Below are 23,556 nucleotides of genomic sequence, written 5' to 3' on the forward strand. Positions count from 1 at the left end.
CTATCATAGGCCAGCCATGTATTCCTATCATAGGCCAGCCATGTATTCCTATCATAGGCCAGCCATGTTCTTCCCTCTGGCCCTCCAAGTTAGCCGTTGTGTACAGAAAGCACCTGACTCTAAGTATTGCTGATAACAGAAGCTGGCTGGTGCCACCTCCAGACTGATGGAGCTTTCAGTCGGTCGCCTGACTTCATGTATGGTGACATTACCTCAAACTCAGGGAGCCCATAGGATAGAAGGTGACTGCCTTTCAGAGGCGGAGCTGGAAGTTGAAGGACAATGATAGTGTGGCCTTGGAGCCACAGGGAGGGATTAGCAGGCACACTGTCTGGGAGTTTGAGGATATTCTGTCTGGGTGAGTGGAGACTACTGTAGACGCCCCGTGGAGAGACACCAGTGTCCTCAGCTGCACACCAGGAGCCCCACCCCGACACCTTCCTGGAAAATGACTGCCATTGCCTCTGTCCTCCAGAATCATGAGACCACTGTGGCCAAGGCTGCCTTCTTAGTGTGGGTTTTCCAGTCTGTCACTGGTTGTGGTGACATTAGGTCTTCTGTAATCACCTCATTATTTATCTCAGGGTTACTTGGGGTTAATTCAGTGTTGGCTACCCAAATCTTCTAGAGATTGAGTAGACCAGTGTCAGTTTATTAGTGTGTCTCAGCTCTCTCTGAGATGCACGTAGCCTATCACATGACCCTGATGCGCATGCATGCATGCACGCTTGCACGCATGCACACAAGCACACACACGCACTCCCCTTGCCAAACTAAGGTTCTTAAATCCACAGGTCACTGATGACCTGTTTTAGCATTGGATTGGTTGTGAGGTTGTCGGGTTGTAGGGGCTGCTGAATCTAGCTCGAATACTTTGGCTTCACCACAACAAACATACTACACCTGTTTATTCAGTGTGACAGCAGATTAACAAAAAACGGAGCAGTCTGATTTGTTGAACGTGGATAAAAGATAAAATGACATAAAATATACTTTGAAAAAGTCACATTGATTTAAAAAAAAAAAGAAACATTGTTTGGGTTTGTTGTTGTTGTTGTTATTTTTAAATCACTGTTTCCAGACCTCGGTTTATCCTTCGGGCTTTTCTTTTCTTGCCCAGTGTGTCGCTGTGGTCCTTTGGTGCTGGCTGTGTTTAAATACAAACCAGTCAAGCCCTGGGCTCACAAATGTCCTACTCTTGGTGCTCATCACTGTAATTCTTGTTTTCCTGACTTTGCTCTTAGGATCGTATGTAAATGTATGATAATGAATAGTTTAGTCACTGTCAAGAAAATTAATTTACATTGTATAACTGAAGGCTGTTTTCAGGGTTAGATGGTTCATATTGATGTATATACAGTAAATTTATTGTAAAAATTTAAACTGATTTTTTAACTTGATGTTTTTTTTTAAATTTCTGTAAAATACATGAAAGTGATAAACGTTTAGTCATGTTAAGCCACTAAGCATTGCTTATTGCTTGTCTTTGAGATTTTATAATTTAGTTATCTTAAAAAATGGGAGACGAGTTACAAGCTTTTTTATAACTCTTTATTCAGATCTCACTGTGGACCAACTAAGTGTGTGTGTGTGTGCGTGTGTGTGTGTGTGTGTGTGTGTGTGTGTGTGTGTGCATGTGTGAAACACACATGCACAGATAACATGTACTGTGAAACATACATGCACAGATGATGTGTACTGTGAAGCTGGGATCAGCTGGAGCTCTGTGACCACTGCTACCATGACAACCCAGAACCTCAGCATGTTTATTAGTACAGGAGGAGTTAGCTATTTGCAGTCTCCAGTCTCATCTCTTAAACATCAGGAGGAGGAAGCTTCAGTGGCTGGTTTGCACACACTGATCAGTTATTCATAAGTACTCATATTTGGACTCCTGAGGAGAGATTTGCCATTCCTCTTGAGCCCGACCCATATAGGTAACAGCTTTGCCAATTCATGACAGACCAATTGGCTTTGGAATTGTGGACAGGCTGTGCCCACCAGAACACACATTCACTCACGACCTCCACTCTCTACAGCCAATCATGTGGCACTGGCTTTGACTCCTCCCTGTCTGACATCATTGAATGCACTCAGGACACTTCTGATTGTTAAATTCATTAAGTGACTTTCAGCTTAAAAGGTCCCTCCTTCCAGGAGACTTCTCAACCAGCTCTGCCTGTCTGAGATCTGCCCTGCCTTACTCAAATTCTAAGGCATGAGCCATACCCACGATGTAAGAGGCACTCCTGAAAAGTCCGATTGCTCACATGTAAGATCCTGATTTCGCAAGCTGTTATTATAGTGTGAAAATTGGGTCATCTACATTCTCCCTTGTGTCCTGATGTGAAATCATTATGATTTCCAGATCATTGCTTATTAAAATAAAGAACATTTGTATACAGGTGGTTATTAAGTGTATAAATTTTATAGTTGTACGGGTCACCAGAATATTTGCTGACTCACTGAAACTGTCCCGCAGTTTCATGAACTGGGTTCTGCCTCGACCGAAGGGAGATAGGAGACCTGAAACATAGAGTTCGAGAACAAAAGGACACGGAGCCAAGTTGAGGGTTTCCAATCAAGGCTCTCCTTTACTTGGGGGGTTCAGCAATTATATACAAGAGAGCAAACTGAATCTCTGGTTACAACGACATTTGAATAACATAAGGAATTAGGGAGGAGTCAGGAAGAGTCCGAGCAAAGTCTAGGAGGAAGTCAAAGGGAAACCGGCTGCAGGGCTAAAGGTGTAAACTCCGGGGAATGGCTGGTGGTGCAGTCCACAGTGGGGGAGGAGGTCAACAGCAGATGTCTTCAGGCTGTATCCGTGCCAGCCAGCAGGCGCACAGCAGGCATGAGTTGAGTCTGCAGTAGCAAACTCCGATGTCTTGCAGCTGAGGGACCCCAACAACTCACAAAGAGAGTTCAGTGAGTAGGGGTTCGAACCTTGGGGCCTGCATATGCTAGGTTACGTGCTCTTTCACAGAGCTATATTCCTAGCCAGAGTTCAGTGTATAGTAAAAGCCAATTTGAGTTCAGTACCGAGGTCATCCCACTGTCCTTCCGGAAGCTTTTCCTCTTACCTTACTTTAATTTCAGAAAAGATTTTTTTTTTATCATGTTTGCCTCATAAAGACAGTAATACAGGGTCTTTGTTGGTGTTTCTATTGCCATGATAAAATGCCGTGACCAAAAGCAGTATGGGAAGAAAAGGGCTTATTTCAGTACAGTCCATCACTGAGGTAAATCAGAGCAGGAACCTAGAGGCAGGAGCTGATGCAAAGGCCGTGGAGTGGCACTGCTTACTGGCTTGCTCCTGGCTTGGTCAGCCTGCTGTCTCCTAGCACCCAGGACCATCAATCCAGTGGTGACCCCACCCACAATAGGCCCATCACTCACTAATTAAAGAAATGAGCTATAGGCTTGTCTATAGTGTGATTTTTTTTAAAAAAAGATTTAATTTTTATTATATGTAAGTACACTGTAGCTGTCTTCAGACACACCAGAAGAGGGCATCTGATCTCATTACCAATGGTTGTGAGCCACCATGTAGTTGCTAAGTATTTGAACTCAGGACCTTCGAAAGAGCAGTCAGTGCTCTTAACTGCTGAGCCATTTCTCCAGCCCCATATAGTGTGATTTTTATGGAAGCACTTTTTAAATTGAGGTTTTTAGATGACTCTAGCTTGTGTCCAGATGACATAAAACTAGCCAGGATAGTCAGTTTGTCATGAGCTATAATTAATATAAAAATGATGAGACATTTCCATAAGGCTGCTATTTTTAAAATGCATGTAAGATTTAAGTCTCATAACCAAAGAGTGATTTTTTTGGTGAGAGTGTATTTGGGAAGGTCAACACAGAGCAAGGTACCTTTTATGTTTCACTGAATCCCCACAAAACTTTAACTATTATATACCTTCTATAGCAGAGGAAAACTGGGGCCCTGGGACATCAAGCATGGCCGTAAGACTTTACCCGCTGAACTCTCCACAGGCCCTTCCATTGAGATTTTTATTTTATTTTTGTTTTATTTTTGTTTTCAAAACCAATAGTCCAAGAAACTACTTGATGTTCATATACCAGGCACAAATTTGAAAGGAATCCTATTTTGAGCTGATGAATGACTGGGGGGATGGTGGGGGGGGAATCTTTTTGACGGCAGTGAGAACAGATGACAGCCTCAGTCACTTGGTTTGATTACTTCCTAGAGAAACTTGACTTTTGATGATATCTAAGTGACTGTGCTGTCTTTTAAGATCAACTTTCTGCAAATGGCATATCTCAAAACTTGAGGTGAAGTTTACAAGCAAACCATTAGCTCCCACTCACCGACCGAGCTCTGCGGCTGATCTATATAGCCTCACCCAAACAGGCTCTCATTTATACAGTCCAGGCTGACTAGATAGTGAAATCCTGTTTCCCCAGTTGCTGGGATTATAGGCATGAGCACCACATCCAACTTTCTAAGTCTCATGAGTTTGGCACATGCATAGGTAAATCCACTAACTCAGCCCTAACACGCTGCACTCCTCCAGAGTTTCCTGGTACCTCTTGCTGGGTGCTGGCCCTCTAGAGGCTGTGCTCTGATTTCTACTACTAAATTTGTCTGTTAAGTGGTTGTTCTATGCAAAAGAAAGCTCATTGCACATCGCTGGATGACAAGCACAGCTGTTAAACCACGTGAAACGTAGCCTACCATTCTTTCAGAAAAAAAGAAAAAGAAAACTTGCAAAATAGACTTTTCGAAATGTCTGTTTGTAATTTAATTAACCAAGTTTTGCTCCAGAAGAAGAGAAAAGAAAATGCACTTCACCTGAAGCACTTTATTCTTTTGAAACTCCAGTGACATTTGGGGGAGCAAGTTTACACATTACCCATGCCACTTTCTGGATCTCCTTGTGACTCTCCCCCCCCCCCGCCCCCGCGGGGGGAAAAAAAGAAAGAAAGAAAGAAAGAAAGAAAGAAAGAAAGAAAGAAAGAAAGAAGGAAAGAAAGAAAGAAAGAAAATTATCTGGGGGAGAAGTGAATGATTTAAGGGCAAGGCTGCTGGCTCTCCCTTAAAGCACTGAGTCTTTGCAGCGGGAGGAGGACTGTGGGTGTAAATATGTGCTGCACTAGCAGCGACCACACCTCCTCGCAAGGCCTCTGGACCCAGAGTTTCCTGCAGGTTTCCTCTCTGCTGGCTGCAGGGCAAGCTAGGGGCGGGCAGGAAAGGAAGATGCGCTGCCCAGGAGTGGGTGCGGGGCGGACCTCTTGCTCTTGACCCCCGCCCTCTGAGAGCCCGCCTCGGGGCGTGGTCCCAGGCAGCCTGGGAGGATGCCGGAGCTCTAGACCCGGGCGTGCAGCTGTGGGACAGGAGATGCTCGGTCAGTCACCCTGTGGCCGCTGAGGCTCCCCACTCTTTTCCGCCGTGCCTGCCAGACCCGACCAGAGGTAAGGATCCGAAGCGCAGGTGGCCCACTACCAGGGCGGCCACCTGGCGCAGGCGTGGCCGAATGACGGGACCTCACATAGGCAGGAGTTCAGATTGGAACTTTTGGAAACTCAGCGTTGCGACATACGTTTGTGGCTTTCCAAAAGTATCTTTCTGGGATACTAACAATAAGCAATGACCTCAGTAACAAGTTTTATGCTGACTGACTATCACTGGGCTGGGTTTGCACGCGTGAACTTGAAGCACCTTTGGAAAGTGAGTTGGTGGGAGAGCAGGGCTTCACGCGGCAAGCACCACCCACCCACCCAGCCATCCCGATAAAGAAAGCTTGTTCACAAGAACAGCTCTGGGATTTGCTCCTAACAAACATTATTCCTAGATATATACACAGAAGCCTTGCTTGTAAAACCACTTTGTTTCTACTTCTATTCTTTTATTTTCGTCCTTTTATTCTTTAATAATGTCCTGTGGATATAAATAAGTCTTCCCTTGTTGGCGGCTATGAAACATTTACTTAGGTGCTTTCTGAAAAACATGGCTTGAAGGGGAGGTGATGCTGTTAGCTACTGGGAATATCCACACACACTTTCTCCTCCACTTTCTCGCCTCTTATCTCCAAAGGTTCAAACCCGAGGTCTCTCACATGCTAGGCAAGCCCTCTACCACCTAGCTAAAACCCAGGCCCTATACAAGTCTTTCAAACATCTTGAAAATGTGCCCAACTTCTTATTTTCTTGATATGATTCTCACACCAAACATTCTACTCAGCAGCTACTCGAGGAATTGGGGACATGGTGAAAATAACGTAATAATCAGGTAGCGCCCCTCCCATTTTAGAGGCTTATTATAATTATTATCATAATGCATGCCATGATGTTCAAGTAGACTGCGTTCTATAATTCCATCTCTGTTCGGCTCTAAGTACAGATCATCACATGAGTCTGTATTTAGCCACCCATCTTCATAAGCAAGAAAATGCAATCACAGAACCAGGTATGAGAAAGAGTTTTAAGAAGAATATTATCTCGGAGAAGCAAGCCATGCGAGAAAGCTGAGCTCACCTTTCCAGAGGTTGCTGCTAGATGGGGTCTTATTATGTTGCTTAGGCTGGTCTCAGACTCATAGGCTTAAGCCATCCTCCTGCCTCAGATGTGGGGGAAATTACAAATGCTGGGCCTACTATGGGGCACTTCCTCTGAGTCTTTCATCTGTAGTCTTAAAGCCAGGTTCCTGATCCAAACTCAGGTGATGCTTAGATCAAATCCACGGTGAGTTCTACTAAAGCAGAATTTTCTTTTTTGGTGTGCCTGGGATAGGAAGGGAGGCCAATCATCTGCATAATTAAACTGCAAAGCCCCGCTTGGCTTTCAGGAAGCGCAGAGCTTCCTTTGTTCTACCAGCTCTTACTGAACAAAAGCTAATAGAGACACACCAGTTTCCTTCCCACTGAGTGGTGATTTGTTTCAATCAGCCTGCTTAATTCTGTTAATTCTGTCTTCCTATCAGAAGGCACAGAGTCTGAGTTTGCCAAGTTAGACATGGGGTAGAGATGTGCCTCAGTGGTAGAGCGCTTTCCCAGCCTGGCTGAGCCCACCAGGAAACTGTTATCTATGAATAACAAGGGACAAGTAAGCATTACGAAAACATATTTTTGGTTATGCTTAATAGAACAGTTGGCTCGATTCTAGTACGAAAAAACTACCCTTAAAGCCACCCAAGGTTTACTCTGTAGTACTCTAGTATTTCTGTCAAAGTACAGTATCCCTTCCTATAATTCACCATGGATCACAGGCCAGTAAGGTCTTCCCTCGCCCACCTACTTGGTCTGGGAAGATTGCTGCATGAATCAGCCATCCCCTGATGCATATCAGCACCACACATTGGAAGACTGGCAGGGGGTGGTAATTTTTATTTGTCTGTTTTCTCCTTAGACTACCCAAACAAGAAAAGCAAGGCCAGATGGAGTTCACATAAAGTTGTAATATACTGAGTAGCTATTGTTTTGTTTTGTTTTGTTTTTCTCACTTTTCCTCTCCCAGGCTCATTGCTGTTCTAGTCCCAACAGGCAGGGATTGGACACAGTCTCAATCTCCATCCTCTGAGTGGATAAGGAAAACACAGGACATTTACACAACCGGGTATTTGTTAAATACATTTTAAAAATGGAATATCTGTTAAAGTCTTTAATTATGACATTCACAAGTAAATGGATGAACCTAGAGAAAAATCATCCCAAGTGAGGTAATCCAGACCCGGAAAGACAAATATTATATGTTTTCTTTTATATGGCACTGGTAGGTTGGAAGCCTTCAGAATATGAGCAGCAATCTCACCAAGCACGGGTGGTTAGGTGCCTCCACATATAATTCTCCTTCTCTAGTTTTCCCTTTATCTCTGCAGAAATATCTTCTACTTCCTCTTTTTGGGGAGAGCAGGGTAAAGGGGGAAATATGTGGAGGGACAGTGAAGAGTAAGTCACTTATAAAAGTAATATGGATACCTAATACCATAGAAGCTTCCCAAAATATGAACATATATAAGAGGAATATAAATGTGCTCACCAAATAATAGCAGAGACAATGCCAAGCTAGACAATTTATGCCCCCAGGTAAAACCTTAAGTACCAGGAATGAGTCAAATCTTGTTGACCAACACAAAATAAACTCCATGGTGTTTTGTGGACTTTTGTTTTATTTTGCTTTGCTTTGTTTTTTTTATTTATTTTATTATTATTATCATTATTATTATTATTATTATTATTATTATTATTATTATTAGTCTTGTTGGTCTCCTGTGTGCTTGTTTTGTTTTTTGTTTTTTGTTTTTTTCAAAAAGGAGAAAAAGAACATAAAGATGAGTGAGTGAGTAGGGAGGCTCTCGGAGGATCTGGGGGAGTGAAAACCTGATCAAAAGAATATATGGAAAAAAATGAATAGAAAAAAAATATTGGTCCTGTTCAGACAGCTCTTTCCTTGGCGGTGAGCCCAAGGGTGGTCCCTCCTTTTGCTTCCCTCAGATGTGGGTTTCTGGTCTTACGCTGAGGTCCTTGATCCATTTCGAGTTGAGTTTTGTGTAGAATGAGAGATATGTGTCTACTGGCTTTCCTCTCCGTGCAGCTGCCCAGTGTGCCCAGTGTGCCCAGTGTGCCCAGTGTGCCCAGTGTGCCCAGCACCGTTTGTTGAAGATGCTGCCTTCCTCACCTACCAGTGTGTATTTCTAGCTTCTTTATCAAAAGTCAGCTGTCCATACATGTGTGAACTTATGTCTGATCTTCTATTTGATCCATTGACCAACATGTCAACATGTCTATTTTTATGCAAATAACATGCTGATTATTATTACTACAGGTCACTAATAGAACCTGGATCAGGAGTGGTGATTTTTTCCAGCAGTTCTTTTCTTTATTAAGGGTTGTTTTAGCTATCCTGGTTTTTGTTGTTGTTGTTGTTGTTGTTGGTTTGTTTGTTTGGGGTGTGTGTGTGTGTGTGTGTGTGTGTGTATGTTTCCACATAAACTTTAAGATGTTTTTTCAATTTTTGTGAAGGATTGTGTTGGAATTTTAATGATGATTATATTGAATCTGTAGATTGCTTCTGGTAGGATGGCCATTTTCATAACATTAATACTATATTAATACTACCATGAACATAGGAGATCTTTTCATCTTCTGATATCATCTTCAATGTATTCCGTCAGTGTCTAAAAGTTTTTACTATATAAGTCTTTCACTTACTTGGTTAGCATTATCCCAGGATATTTTATTGGAGGGAGGGGGCCTTTGTGAAAGGTATTATTTCTTGGATTTCTTTCTCAGTGTGTGTGTAGTTTGTACGTATATTTTATAAGTATATACATTTACATATGTGCTGGCTAGTTTTATGTCAGCTTTATACAAGCTAAAATTATTTGAAAGGAAGGGACACCAATTGAGAAAATGCCTCCATAAGATCCTGCAGTACGGCATTTTCTTAATTAGTGATTGAAGAAGGCCCAGCCCATTGTGAGTGGGGCCATCCCTGGGCTCATGGTCCTGTGTGCTATAAGAAACAGGCTGAATAAACAATGAGGAGCAAGCCAGTTAGCAGCACCTCTCCTTGGCCTCTGCATCAGCTCCTGCCTCTAGGTTCCTGTCCTGTTTGAGTCCTTGTCCTGATTTCCTTTGGTGATGAACTTTGATATGAAAATGTAAGCCAATGCCGGGCGGTGGTGGCGCACGCCTTTAATCCTAGCACTTGGGAGGCAGAGGCAGGCGGATTTCCGAGTTCGAGGCCAGCCTGGTCTACAGAGTGAGTACCGGGACAGCCGGGGCTACAGAGAGAAACCCTGTCTCAAAAAAAAAAAAAAAAAAGAAAATGTAAGCCAAACAAAGCCCTTCCTCTCCAGCTTTTAATCATAGTGATGGTAACCCTGACAAGATATGTTATATACTATATATGTATATATGTGTATATTCATATGTGTATATGTATATATACACACATATATAGTATATGCATTTATATCTTATGTGTAAATTTTGTGTCATATTTTGCCGAATGTGACATTTATCAGCTGGAGGAATTTTCTGGTTTTTTACTTATAGAATCAGGCTAAATAAAGATACTTTGATTTCCTCCTTTACTATTTATATTTTCTTGAGCTCCTTCAGTTGTCTCATAGCTCTAGCTAGGACTTCAGGTACAATATTAAACAGCTTTGTCTTTTTTTTTTTTTTTCCTGATTTTGTGGAAATGCTTTGTGGTTTTCTCCATTTAGTTAGATGCTAGCTGTGGGATTATGGTATTTTGCCTTTATTATGTTGAGGTATGTCGCTTGAAATGTTTCTTGTTGGAGATAGCTGCCTTAGTTAGGGTTTTATTGCTGTGAACAGACACCGTGACCACGGCAACTCATAAGGACGATATTTAGTTGGGCTGGCTTACAGGTTTAGAGGTTCAGTCCATTATCATCAAAGTGGGAACATGGCAGCATCCAGGGATACATGGCAAAGGAAGAGCTGAGAATTCAGCATCTTGTTCCAAAGGCAAACAGAATACTGGCTTCTAGGCAGCTAGGAGGAGGGTCTTAAAGCCTACTCCTACAATGGCACACTTCCTCCAGCAAGGCCACACCCACTCCTACAATGGCACACCTCCTCCAACAAGGCCACACCTCCTCCAACAAGGCCACACTTCCTAATAGTGCCACTCCCCAGGGCCAAGTATATTCAAGCCACTACAAAATCTGGTCTTGCCTTTTTCAGGTGCTGCTCCAGTCTCTGGTTGCTGTTGTACCAATCTGGATCCCCATCTAGTGTGACAGTTGTGGGGTCCTTGAGTCCCATCAAGTGTAGCAGTTATGGGTCCCCAGGAGAGAGCAGTTCTGCAGGTTCTAAAGAATAAAGATGGGATAGGAGGGATGGGTAAAAGGGGTGGCAGGAAACTAGGGGAACCCTGGGTGTACAACAGGAGGCCTAGTGCCAAGGAGCTGGAGTGGGCTGTGAGGTAGGACAGGCTAGCAGACAGTGACAGCTCTAAGAGCACTCAGTATGGGAGAAGCAGATCATAGCTCAGCTGAGTCCCACGCAAGTGTCATGAGTATCTTTTTAAGGGAACTCAACATTTGGACATAGCTGTTAGGGATCAAGAAACAAAGCAATCAGATAAACCCACCAATTTGCAAGCAAAGGTAAATAACCCATTTGTGGGAGCCATGCAAGGAAGATTTGGTTATACATAGGACAATATTAAATGAAAACTTGGAGACTTTTATTAAGTTGACCAGTGTGAAATGCCAAACATACGGGCATTGTGAAAATATGTTCACCAGGTTAGCTATTAGCTTTGATACAACTAAGCAAATAGCAGGCTCTCCACTAAAGGTTCGCTGCACGGGTGCGAGATGAGAGGGCTCTGTAGGGTGATCTTGGCATGGTGCACGCTGGAGTGTTCTAGGCTAGGTAACTGTAGGCCTTTGATCCAAGGAAAGTTAGTGTCTCCCTGTCTTTCTTCTAATGCCTCCTAGAAAGTCTGACTTCTTAGCATGGCCTTCTCCATTTAAAAAATGGATATTTTCTTAAATCTACGACTGTTTTTCTGTGTGTCTGCTTGAGTGTATGCCACATGTGTGCAGGTGCCCTGAGAGGTGCCCCGAGAGGCCAGAAGAGGAGCTGTAGTTACACGGGTGTTATGAGCTGCCCAGCCTGGGTGCTAGAAATCAAGCTCTGCTCCTCTTGGAAAAAGCAGTAATCGCTCTTAACCACAGCCATTCATCCAGCCCCTGGCTTTGTGGACAAAGGCTACCTGTAGTTTTTATGGTTCTATGAATCATAGATTCTTCAATTTTAGGTTTCTAATTTCAGGTGCTTTTGGAAAAACAAAAATCCCACAATTTTGGTGTGAGAAAGGACATGAGGAGACTACAGGCCTGGGATCTTGCCGATCAGAATGAAACTCATGTTGAAAGACTTTTCAAATCTCTTGCTGGTGGTGCTCTGTGACTATGGTGAGTGTGGTGGAGAACATGTCAAGCCATTGGTATCCATGGAAACCAAAGGCGCTGCGGGTGGTGACCCTGCGTGGGAGAGGTGGAGTGGATCAATTGAACTCTCTGGAAGTCCCAGCTTTGGTGCCCTGGATTCTCTGGAAGTACTGTACTCTGGGGATTTTGCCTAATTGATTCAAATTTCAACTTAAATGTATTTGCAACTCATTAAAAGAAAAACCTCACTACTATTAAGCAAATGAAAACAAATATTACACTTTGGTTTCCCTCCCTTCTCTTTTCTCTCAGAGACAGTCTCGCCATGTAACTGTGGCTGGCCCTTAATGAGCTGCATATACTCCCTGATCATTGGGTTAAAGGTGTATGCCACCATGACTGGAAAAAAAGATATTTCCATAAGGGTTTTTTTTTTTTTTGCCCTTTCATATCTAATGGATATAGATGAAATGTATCATTCTGGGTTACTCACTGTGTGTGCATACACATGTTTTTATGAATATACCGGTTACTTTAAATTCTGTAATAAGTGGGAGAAAGAGAAATGAGGGAACAGAAGAAGCCGACAAAACAAAACACTAGTGTGGTTTTAGGATGTAGGACCAGATTGTAGCTTTCAGAATGAGAGTCTTCTCATCCATACAAACAGGAATTCTGGGCAAGCTCTTCCTTTACTTCATACCTTCTCTTTTCTACGGGCATCTATCCGCTGCTTCTCTATTCTCCCTTTTCAGCTGGACATGCATGTTGCTTTCATAAATTGGCTCCCCTTAGATCAGAATCTGATCAGCCTCACTGATAATCTCTGTCATTTCTAATAGACTCTGGATTACTGGGCATGGCGGCGTATGCTTATGTTCCTAGCATTTGGGATGTAGAGGCAGCAGGATTGCTACATGAAACCCTAGCTCAAAACAGAGCAATCCCCACTCTTGTTAGTTAGCCATGTTGGTTAGTTTTGTGTCAGTGTGACATCAGCTAGAGTCATTTGGGAAGAGGGACTCTCGATTGAGAAAATGCCTTCATAAGACTGGGCCATAGGCAAGCCTGTAAATCATTTCTTAATGATCGATGTGGGAGAGCCCACACCACTGTGAGTGGTGCCAAACCTGGGCAAGTGCTGGTCCAGAGTTATATAATAAAGCAGGCTGAGCAAATCATGAGAAGCAAGACCCTCCATGGCCTCTGCTTCAGTTACTGTCTCCAGATTCCTGGGTTATGTTCCTGCCATGACTTCTGTCAATGATGGACTGTGACATACCTAGTTATTTCAGAAATGTTCATGCTATTATGGATGACCAATGAAAAATAAATAAATAACATCTCTCATCTACTTAAAAATTCCCTCTTCACCCCAGCAGAGAACACTGGGGCTTTTTTACTGGTAAGAATTCCTAAGTGCTTCTCTTGAATGACAGACAATAATAACTTTGAAGAGAAGCTAAGCATCTTACATTTTAAGTAATCTAAAGCAGTTAGTACTATGGCATTTAGATCAAACTTTCTCTAACTATTGTATATTTTCTCTCCCCCCCCCATACCTAAACACCAGAATTAGTTATTCAGTAATAAGCAAAAATAAACAGTTCTTTCCCTAAGGTGTTTTTGGTCATGGTGCTTTATGACAGCAACAGAAACTCAGTAACTAATACATTAATGAAGTGTGCCTCTTCATCTTAAGAGAACCACCCTGCCCCTGTCAAATTTCAATTAAAATGACTTTAGTGGGGCTGGAGAAATGGTTCAGCAGTCAATAACAAGTAAGAAACCTCAAGCTCCATTACCAGCATGTGTGTTAGGTGGGTCAGAACTACCTGTTATTCCAGCTCTAGGGCAATCCAATGTGTCTGGCCTCTCTTGGCACCTGTACATACATACATACATATACATAAGTACATACATACATACATACATACATACATACTCCCCCTTTTGCTCTCTCTCACTCACACACAAACATTTTTTGAAAAAAAATCTTTAACATTTCTTTTGCCTCTAAATTCCTTGTCTGGTCTGAGACAAGTGTGGGAGTCTCTTTGGTCACAGTGCACACCTCCCTCGACTCAAACATTGTCTATAGGTGCAAGGGAATCTTATTCACCGTCTGTTTTCCCTAAATGGACAAACGATTCACTCTGTAGACCAGGCTGGTCTCGAACTCAGACATCTGCCTGCCTCTCTAAATGGATGAACAAAACAAAGCAAACTATCCTGTTATGACTTTCAAGTAAATATGATCAAGTATTCAAATCCATCCAAGTTTTATATATCATATTTCAGTCTCAAGGAGGAAATCAATGAGGTGCTGACTGATCTTTGTGTTGCTATATTCCTGGGCTGACTCTAGTAAGTATTGATTAAACATCAGCAAGGGGACTTTAAAGAAGGCAAGTGCTAACAAAATCACACAAGCCTCTTTAGACATGTGCAGTGTGATATGTTTATACTACATATATGGATGGGTATATACAGTAAGGATAATAATTTTTTTAATTATGTAACTTTTTTCAATCCAAAAAGGGATCCTGGAAGTTCTTTCATTGTAGAATAATGTCTTACCCCGCTGTGGACCAGCCGATTGTTGCATTGCCAAATTCTGCCTGCTTTGATATATATTTGGATCCTGTTCAGAAGAGAAACAAAGATTCTTATGTGTCTGCATTCTTTGTACCATTTCAGCTGCTTTGCTGGGTCTCTTTTTATAAGATATGGCTGATCAGAACTGAATGGTACTTGGGAAATTAGTAGTCATCGGTCCTATTGACGCCAGTACCGGTGGCTGTCATGTCGTTAAAGTTGCCAAGGGCATGCCTAGTTATTTCAGAAATGTTCATGCTATTCTGGGTGACCAATGAAAAATAAATAAATAGCATCTCTTGCCCACCTGAAAATTCCCTAATCATCCAAGTGGAGAACACTGGTTCTATTACTAGTACAATCTTTTGAATGCTTATCTTGAATGTTGGACAACAATTACTCTGAAGGGAAGTTAAGTATCTTACATTTTAAGTCAGCTAGAGCAGTTTAAATTGAGCCATTTAGATCAAACATTCTCTAACTGTTGTCTGTTTCTCCAAATACCTAAACACCAGAAAGTGATTTAAGTAAGAAATGTGAAGGATTGAGAATTGTCAATTATTCTTTTGTCGTAATTTACCACGGCTAGAAATGAATGCTGTGAATTCAGAGTACCTATCACCGCTCACCATTTTTTTTTAGATTGTTTTGTTTTGTTTTGTTTTGTTTTTCGAGACAGGGTTTCTCTGTATAGCTCTGGCTGTCCTGGAACTCACTCTGTAGACCAGGCTAGCCTCGAACTCAGAAGTCCGCCTGCCTCTGCCTCCCAAGTGCTAGGACTAAAGGCGTGCACCACCACCGCCCACCACCACTCACCATTTTAAGCATAAGGGTGAGGAGAGACCAGAGCGCTTAGAAAAGAACAAACCGGGTGCTCAACCTCTTAGGTCCTGTGTGTCATTCTGTAACACCCTTGGCTTGGTTGCACATTCTCTGGTGTCTGAAAAGAAGCTGTTTTTATTGTATCACTAGGAGGCCTGCTCAAACGCACCCTTTAAGATCCAATTCTGACCATTTCCTTTCAGTCCTCGGAGAAGCCGAATACCTCCTCCTACAGGAGCCAGCCCATGTGGCACTGAGTGACAGAACGGTGTCAGTGGGTTTCCACTACCTCGGCGACATCAACGGGACACTGAGGAATGTGTCTGTCATGCTGTGGGAGGCCAACACCAATCGGACTCTTACCACTAAGTCCCTCCTGACCAACCGGGCCCAGGGAACACTCCAGTTTGAATGCTTCTACTTCAAGGAGGCTGGCGACTACTGGTTTGTGATGATCCCGGAAGCGACCGACAATGGCACGCAAGTTCCCCTCTGGGAGAAAAGTGCCTTTCTGAAGGTAGAATGGCCTGTCTTTCACATCGATTTAAATAGGACAGCCAAGGCAGCAGAAGGCACCTTCCAAGTGGGTGTTTTTACCGCCCAACCGCTCTGCCTGTTCCCCGGGGACAAGCCAGACATGGTGGTGGAAGTTGTTTTCACTGACAGTCTTCCAGAGGCAAGAACAAGTTTGGGACAGCCGCTGGAGATCAGAGCCAGCAAAAGGACAACACTCACTCAAGGTCAGTGGGTCGAGTTTGGCTGTGCACCCGTAGGGGTGGAAGCCTACGTTACGGTCATGCTGAGGCTGTTGGGTCAGGACTCTGTCATTGCTTCTACGGGACCTATTGACCTGGCTCAAAAATTCGGATACAAATTGATGATGGCACCGGAAGTCACGTGCGAGTCTGTGCTGGAAGTGATGGTACTGCCACCTCCTTGTGTCTTCGTCCAAGGAGTGCTGGCTGTTTACAAAGAGGCCCCCAGACAGCCGGGGGAGATGGCTGAAAGCAGGCTGCCCCTGGGAGAGAGGAGAGCGGTGTTTAACTGCACGTTGTTTGATGTAGGAAAGAACAAATACTGCTTCAACTTTGGAATTTTGAAGAAAAGCCATTTTTCTGCAAAGGAATGCATGCTAATTCAGAGAAATATAGGTTGGTATTGAGATTTCCTAGCATTTAAAAAAAATCATATCAGTGCCTTCATGTAATCAAAATTGATATGACCTAGGTGAGCTGTGACATTCATGATTTATTCATCCTTCAGGCAATAACAATTAGCGTTACTGTCTTTTTTTTTTTTTTCTGAAAAAGTAAGAGCATATTCACCTGTCAGTTTCTATGGGGGATTGGTTTGTGGATCCAGAGATACCAACATTGAATAGTATTCATATAAAACTGACATACCACTTCCCGTAAGCCCCAAGTCACCTCTAGGTTCCTTGTAAACCATTACCTTGTAATTCTGTGTAAGTAGTTGTTACACTGCATGGTTTCCAGAACAGTAGCAAGTACAGCATCTGGACATGCTCAGTACAGATGCGGTGTTTTTCCTGAGTGCTTTCCGTCCATAGCTAGTTGAGTCTTTGGATTTAGATCATGGGATACATTGGAGGCCGGGGGAACTGTACAAGTGTCCCAGCAATCAGATTCACATGACTTCTCTAGGTTTTCTCTCTCCCCCAAAACTACTAACCATCAGTAGGTCTTCAGCTAGCGATGGAGGCTCAGGAGCCCCCTCCACTCCATGGTGGTCTTGTTCAGGCAACCACAGCTGCTATGGGTTCCTGAGTGCAGAGGTCATGCCACATCCCAAAGACACTGTCTCACTCCTGTCCTCCTTCAACTTTTAGTCCCTTCTGTCAGGATGGTCCTTGAGCCTCGAGGGTGATGCTATAGTTTCTTTGAGAACAGATTTTTTTTCCATATGATATATTCTGATTATGGTTTCCCTCTCCCTACTCCCCCCCCCAGTTTCTCCCCATCTTCCCTCCCGTCCAGAGCCACACCCTTTCAATCTCATTAGAAAACACACAGTAATAACATAACAAAATGTAAAACAAAAACAAACTAATTGGAACAGGAAAAAAACAAACTGAAGAGAGAGCCGAGGAAAAAGACTAAGAGACGCCCAGGTACACATACATAGAATCCCACTAAAACATAAAGCCGAAAGCCATGCAAAGGACCTGTAAGGTTAATGTAAGGTTAAAAGAAATACCCCAACTTAACATTTTGAAACAAAGACCTCTGAAGATGCACTGAGGCCATTTTGTGTTGGCCATCTACTGCGGGGCGTGGGGCCAGTGAGATTCCCTTGGAGAAAACTAATTTTCTGTTGGCAAGTGGCTCTCAGTTGGAGATAGCTCCTGGGTTAGGGATGGGGACATGTGTCCACTTCTCCTCTCAGTTTGGGGACCCCATCTGGTGCAGACTGGTGCAGGCTCAGTGCATGCAGCCCCAGTCTCTGAGAGTTCATATGTGGATCTGTCCTACTGTGCTCCTTGGACCCTCTGTCTCCCCTGGCTCTTACAATCTCTCCATCTCCTCTTCCACAAAGTTCATAGCTCTTCGAGGAGGAATTTGGTGGAGACATCCCATTTAGGGCTGAGTGTTCCGGGTTATCTCACTCTCTGCATCTCATCTGGCTGTGGGCCTCTGTAGCTATTCCCATCTGCTGCAGGTGGAAGTGTCTCTGATGATGGCTGAGTAAGGCACGGATCTATGAGCAGGGCAGAATATCCTTAGGAGACATTTTATTGCTACAACCCTTCCTCTTCCCCTGGGTTCCTGGCCTTTCTAGTTTCAGGTTCTTGGTTACAGCATAAGGTATGGTTTCTATCTCATGGAGGGAACTTTAAATCAAATGAGATACTGGGTTGGTTAGTCCCAAAAGCCTTGTGCCACTGTCACACAGCAGATCTTGCAGGTGGATCACCATTGTAGATTGAAGGTTTTGTAGCTGTCTGTGTTTACCTTTCTCCTTTGGTAATGTGCAAGGCTCCTTCCAGCACCACGAACGCTATCTAGTCTGTACTAGATAGTGCAGGTGAAAACCTGGGAGGCAGAAACATAGGGATCCCTGGGCCTTGCTGGTCAGATGGTCTAGCTTAATCAAGATGACCCAAGACCTGCCGAGAAATCATATCTCAAACAAACAAAGATAGGTGCTCCTGAGAAATGAATCCCAGGTTTTCTCATGGATGCTAGGGAGAGGGGTCCCAGATAGCAGCACTTTACCCATAATTCCCTCCAGCCTCCTCACTGCAATTCCCGTGAGTCACTGGTCACTGAATCTCTCGTTAGTCGAAAATGGAATAACGTGTTTATTTCTGTCTCCTCTTCTAACTATGTCTTTGGACCCTAGGATATGGTACATTTTGGATGTTTCCAGAAGGGACTCATGATCCCTTTTACGTGACTAGTTTGACGTGGCACTGTCCTCGGGGCCTTTTGCAAGTATTAACCTGTTCTGGCCTTACAATACTGTAACTTGGGCTCGTGTCAGCTTTAGGGACGAGGAAGTAAAGGCACAGAGGAGTGAAGTGATTTGCTCAGGATGTTTGAGTGAAGTGTCAGAGCACCGAGCTGCAGGGACCAGGATCTGGCTCAGCAGAGGCATGTCTGCCCCGAGTTCTGTTCCCAGCACCAGGAGACAATCAAAAAGCAGAGGTTAAGCAGAGAGTTTGACCAGTAGCTTTTACCACTCTCCTGTGTCACCTTTCCGTACCGCCAATTCCTCCAGAAGACAACAAAAAGCTTTCAGCTTGGAAATGATCCTGATGTTTTACTTCCTCGCTCATCCTGGACTATGAGGCCCTTTTGGAAGACCTGTAACTGTTTCTGTGTCCAGTGGCTGGGGGTTCCTGGGGGGTCAGGGGAGCATGATTTGTTTAATAGAAGTGAGCCTTGCTCTGCAAAGAAAATCTGTCTGCTTTCCCCAGGCGTCCCTGGTTCTCACTAAAGTCTGTGGAGTTATCGTCTAACTGTTTTGTTCAGCTACCTTGGTCCCTGGAGCACAGTGTGTAACAAATGTCAGTATTTCAACAGTTCCAGTCCTTCAGATGGTCTTAGAAACGACTACTTTTTCCTTATCATGTGCCAGACAAACTTTGCTCATTCAGAATTGATTTCTCTTCTGGTGGTTGGAAAGGCATTTTACCTGGCCAGAGAAGCTTGTTTTAAGTGTGAATGTATCTGTGGACATCTAAAGAGGACCAAATAAAATAACCCTTCATTCACAAAGAACAGCTATTTGGAATAGTGGTCATCGTGGTCTTCATGTGCGATCTGTGAACTATAGGTGTCTAATGAATTCCCATTTTAGAGAATTTTCTGGGTAAGTTTTATCATTGTTTTAGTTGAGCTGAACTAATTCTTATTTAGTTATTTCTATTTAGAAATACATTTTTAAAAAAAGATCTGATGGTGGTAGCACACACCTTTAATTCCAGCACTCAGGAAGCAGAGACAGGCAGATCTCTAAGTTTGAAACCAACCTGGTCTACAGAGCCAGTTCTAGAACAGCCAGGGCTACACAGAGAAACCCTGTTTCAAAAAAAAACCAAAACCCAAACCAAACCATCCAAACAAACAAAACTCCTAACTTTAAATGTTTGCTTTTGTTGGAGCCATGCCTTTGCTTTCAAGGGGAGCAGCCCGGCATCTGTATGGTGGATGTCAATGTGTGTCTCAGGTGTGTGAGGGCTGGTGAGTTTTATTAGAAGGCACCTCTTTCTGGAGTCTTCCTTTCTCACTCTCTACCTTCTTCCTGTTCTTGAACAGGATCTCTGAACCTGATGCTCAGTTTCAGCCGGTATGGCCGACCAGGTTGCTCTCAGGATTTGCCTGCTTCCACCAGTGCTGGTACTAGAGTTACAGGCAGAGATGGCCATGCCTGGCTTTTATGTGGGTGCTGGGGATGGAGTTGGACTCAGGCCCATTAAGCCCCAAGCACAACTTTTAAATACATACATATATATGCATATATATATATATAATATATATATAACATTAAGATTCATGTTTTTATCAAAATTGATTTTCCTTTTTTGTGAATTATTGGTTTTATCTCCCAAATGACTTTATGTATTTAAAGAAATTATATTTACAAACATTTAAACATATATATTTTTTAAAACAACATCTAGCTGGGTCATGTTTTTTAAGTCCAATTTAACAAGCTTGTGCTTTTCATTGGTATGCTTAGAGAGACAAGAGGATTATTGTCCTTCGTAACTGGCCATTTTGTGGTATTAATCACGAACTCAGGAAAAGGATAAATCAGCTGTACGTTGATCAAATTTCCTATAGATCGTATAGTAATAGAATTCCCAGTAGATGTTCAGAGAATGAACCACATGAGGTGCGTACAGGGAGACTTTCGTAGGAGGTTCCCAGAGCTTTACAGGCACGAGGCATTCCGTGAATGAGCTGATCCGGAGCCGTGCAGACAGCCCAGCCATTGTTCTTGCCCAGGATGCACTACAGTGTGATCCGAGAGGCACAGAACCAATATTGTGTTCAGTTGGACCTCTGTATGGAATATCATTACCACATCTCAGTTGACGCTGGCCCATGCTGCTCCTTTAGAATGCTCATAGTCTTGTGAAAAATCCTCAGAGACTTAATTACCTTAACGAACTCAGATTCCATGACTCATCCCTTGGCTCCAAGAAAGCACACCTGCCCTACAAACGTTCCTTGTGTTTTTGTAGTGCTTTGTGTACCTGTAATTGGGTCAGAAGCTCCTGTCCATGATGGATGAAGAGACATTTGGAATATAGAGGATCTGTAGTGCTGGCATGACCTGATAGATATTGGATATAGAGGATCTATAGTGCCGGCATGATCTGATAGATATTGGATATAGAGGATCTGTAGTGCCGGCATGATCTGATAGATATTGGATATAGAGGATCTATAGTGCCGGCATGACCTGATAGATATTGGATATAGAGGATCTATAGTGCCGGCATGACCTGATAGATATTGGATATAGAGGATCTGTAGTGCCGGCATGATCTGATAGATATTGAGGTTGGGTGGGTACAGATAGGGAAGAATTTGGATGACTTTTCAATAAGAAATAAGTTATTATGTATGGCAATGATATCACGTCTGCTTCCAAGAGAAGTTTGAATTTATCAACAGCTTTTTGTCTGGAGGGCTGAGCTCAATGGTAGAGCAGGTACCCAGCATGCCAGGGCCTCTGGGCTGTGTTCCCCGGGACTGCAGAGGGGGGATGGAACTTGTTTGGGGAGAGTTTTGTGTGTATTTTGAAGTCTGTTTATACGTGTCTCTGCCTTTAGGATTGTTAAGAGTAAACTGACTCATTTGTCCAGCAATATTCCTCTATATCCAGGTAATATCTCAGGTTCTGTAGCCAGTTTTGCCTTTTGTTAATGTAGACACTCATTTTCTTTCAGTGTTCATAAGGTATATTTTTTTCTACACTTTAACTTTTAACCTACATGCTTTTATGTATTACACATATTTACATGTGTTTATATAAATAAAGTTTTGGGTTTCAAACAGCACATATATATATATGTACATATACATATATACACACACATACACACACATATGCCTATACCCCAGCACATACATACACACACACACATACCTACATCCCAGCACACACATACACACACACACCTATACCCCAGCACACACACACATACTTGGGTCTTGTCAAATTTTTAATCCAATCTAACAATCTCTGTTTTTTTAAATTGGCATGTTTATATCATTTATGTTTAGTATTATTATATGTTTGGATTAAAGTCTGCTTTTCTGGGGTTATATTCCTTCCATTAGATCTTTGTTTTGTTTTTCTCCTTTTGATTTGTGTAGATTAATTGAAGATTTTTATGATTTACTTTAACCATGCTGTGAATTTATGATTTCGACCTTAAAATATTTCTAGTGGTTGTCCTAGAGTTTGCAATATATATCTTTACCCCCAGTCCACTTGTGAGAAATGGTTTGTTTTTTTTCTTTAATAATTTATTTTTATTGTAATTACATCATTTCCCTTCTTGGTTTTCCTCCCTCTAACCCCTTTTGCTTCCCCCTTACTGTCTCAGATTAATGGCATTTTTTCTTTATTATTGTTAAATATGAATATACATACCTACACACACACACACATGTAAATATATAAGTACAACCTGCTGAGTCTGTTTAATATTGCTTATATGTTTATGGTGTCAGGGCTGACCAACTTAGGGGGCTTGTCTCTGGGAAGGTGAATTCTTCTCTTAGTGGTTCTTGGTTTCCTGTGGTTCTTTCTCTAGGGGTCGGTTCCCCCTTCACATTAGCATATGTATAGCATTTTCAGGGTTCTGGTTGTTTAGGCAGCTACTGAGATGTCATGGCTATGGCTTCCCCAGTTTTTCTGTGAGTCACAATCTCACAGATTTTCCTGCTCCTACAGTCTCTCTGCCCATCTTCCGTGCTGTTCTCTGAACCACAGGTGCAGGGGTTGTATTGTAGATGTATCTGCTGGGGCTGGGTACCCCATGGTCAGGTGTTCTCTATATTTTGACCAGTTGTGGTTTTCTGTGAGGATCTCTGTTTGCTACAGGACACACTTCTTTGATGAGGTTTAAGGTCTACACATCTCTGTGAGTGTAAGAATAAATATTTGGAATGCAATTAGGAATTATTCCAGCCTAGCAAAGTGGCAGCAGGAGGTTTCCTCTAAGATCCATTAGTTCACTAGCCCAGGCTAGGCTAAGTTCCCAGTACCAGGTATCATTTCCCTCCTCACGAGCAGGCCCTAAGTTTAACTAGACAGCCGTTGGTTACTGCCAAGGTGGAGCACCACTACTGCACCCTTAGGAGTACCTTGGCATGCTGGTCATTGTGAGATCCATTGGCATGACAGTTGGAAAGCGCTGGCTGCCTCCCCCTCTTTGGAAGCCGCAGAGCACTTTTTTGGTATTCTGAAACAGAGGCAGCTGGGATTTTCCAAGGTTTTTTGTCTGAAGTTTATGGTGCCTTCAGCCTTCAGCCACAAGGACTTGCCTCCAACCCCTCCGAGGCAGCCAAGGGCAACAGCAATATCCTATGTTGTTTTAGGAGTCTCTTGAACTTCGTGACCAGCAGTTCTCACTCATCCTTGGTACTGAGGTGTTGTTAGACGGTTTATGGTTTTTGGGGGAAGCATTGGTAGCTCAAATGGCATAACCTGAGATATATATATATATATGTGTGTGTGTATGTATATATATATAT

At 42.9% G+C, this 23,556-nt stretch overlaps 1 protein-coding gene across 2 annotated transcripts in view; it reads left to right on the plus strand.

The window, feature by feature from the left end:
* Positions 1 to 5,195: 5,195 nt before the first annotated feature.
* Thsd1 (thrombospondin type 1 domain containing 1) overlaps positions 5,196 to 23,556 on the plus strand; it is a 29,759-nt gene continuing 11,398 nt past the window's right edge. Inside the window, exons 1-3 of one of the 2 annotated variants that reach the window (XM_031339242.1) lie at positions 5,196 to 5,436; positions 11,778 to 11,920; positions 15,520 to 16,467. In XM_031339242.1, coding sequence (XP_031195102.1) covers positions 11,863 to 11,920; positions 15,520 to 16,467 — 1,006 coding nt within the window. In that variant the 5' untranslated portion in view covers positions 5,196 to 5,436; positions 11,778 to 11,862. The remainder of the gene's footprint in view (positions 5,437 to 11,777; positions 11,921 to 15,519; positions 16,468 to 23,556) is intronic. The other variant, XM_031339241.1, reaches the window with a different exon arrangement.

The sequence above is a fragment of the Mastomys coucha genome, unplaced genomic scaffold (assembly GCF_008632895.1).
Source record: "Mastomys coucha isolate ucsf_1 unplaced genomic scaffold, UCSF_Mcou_1 pScaffold22, whole genome shotgun sequence".
In the NCBI taxonomy this organism is placed as follows: domain Eukaryota; kingdom Metazoa; phylum Chordata; class Mammalia; order Rodentia; family Muridae; genus Mastomys; species Mastomys coucha.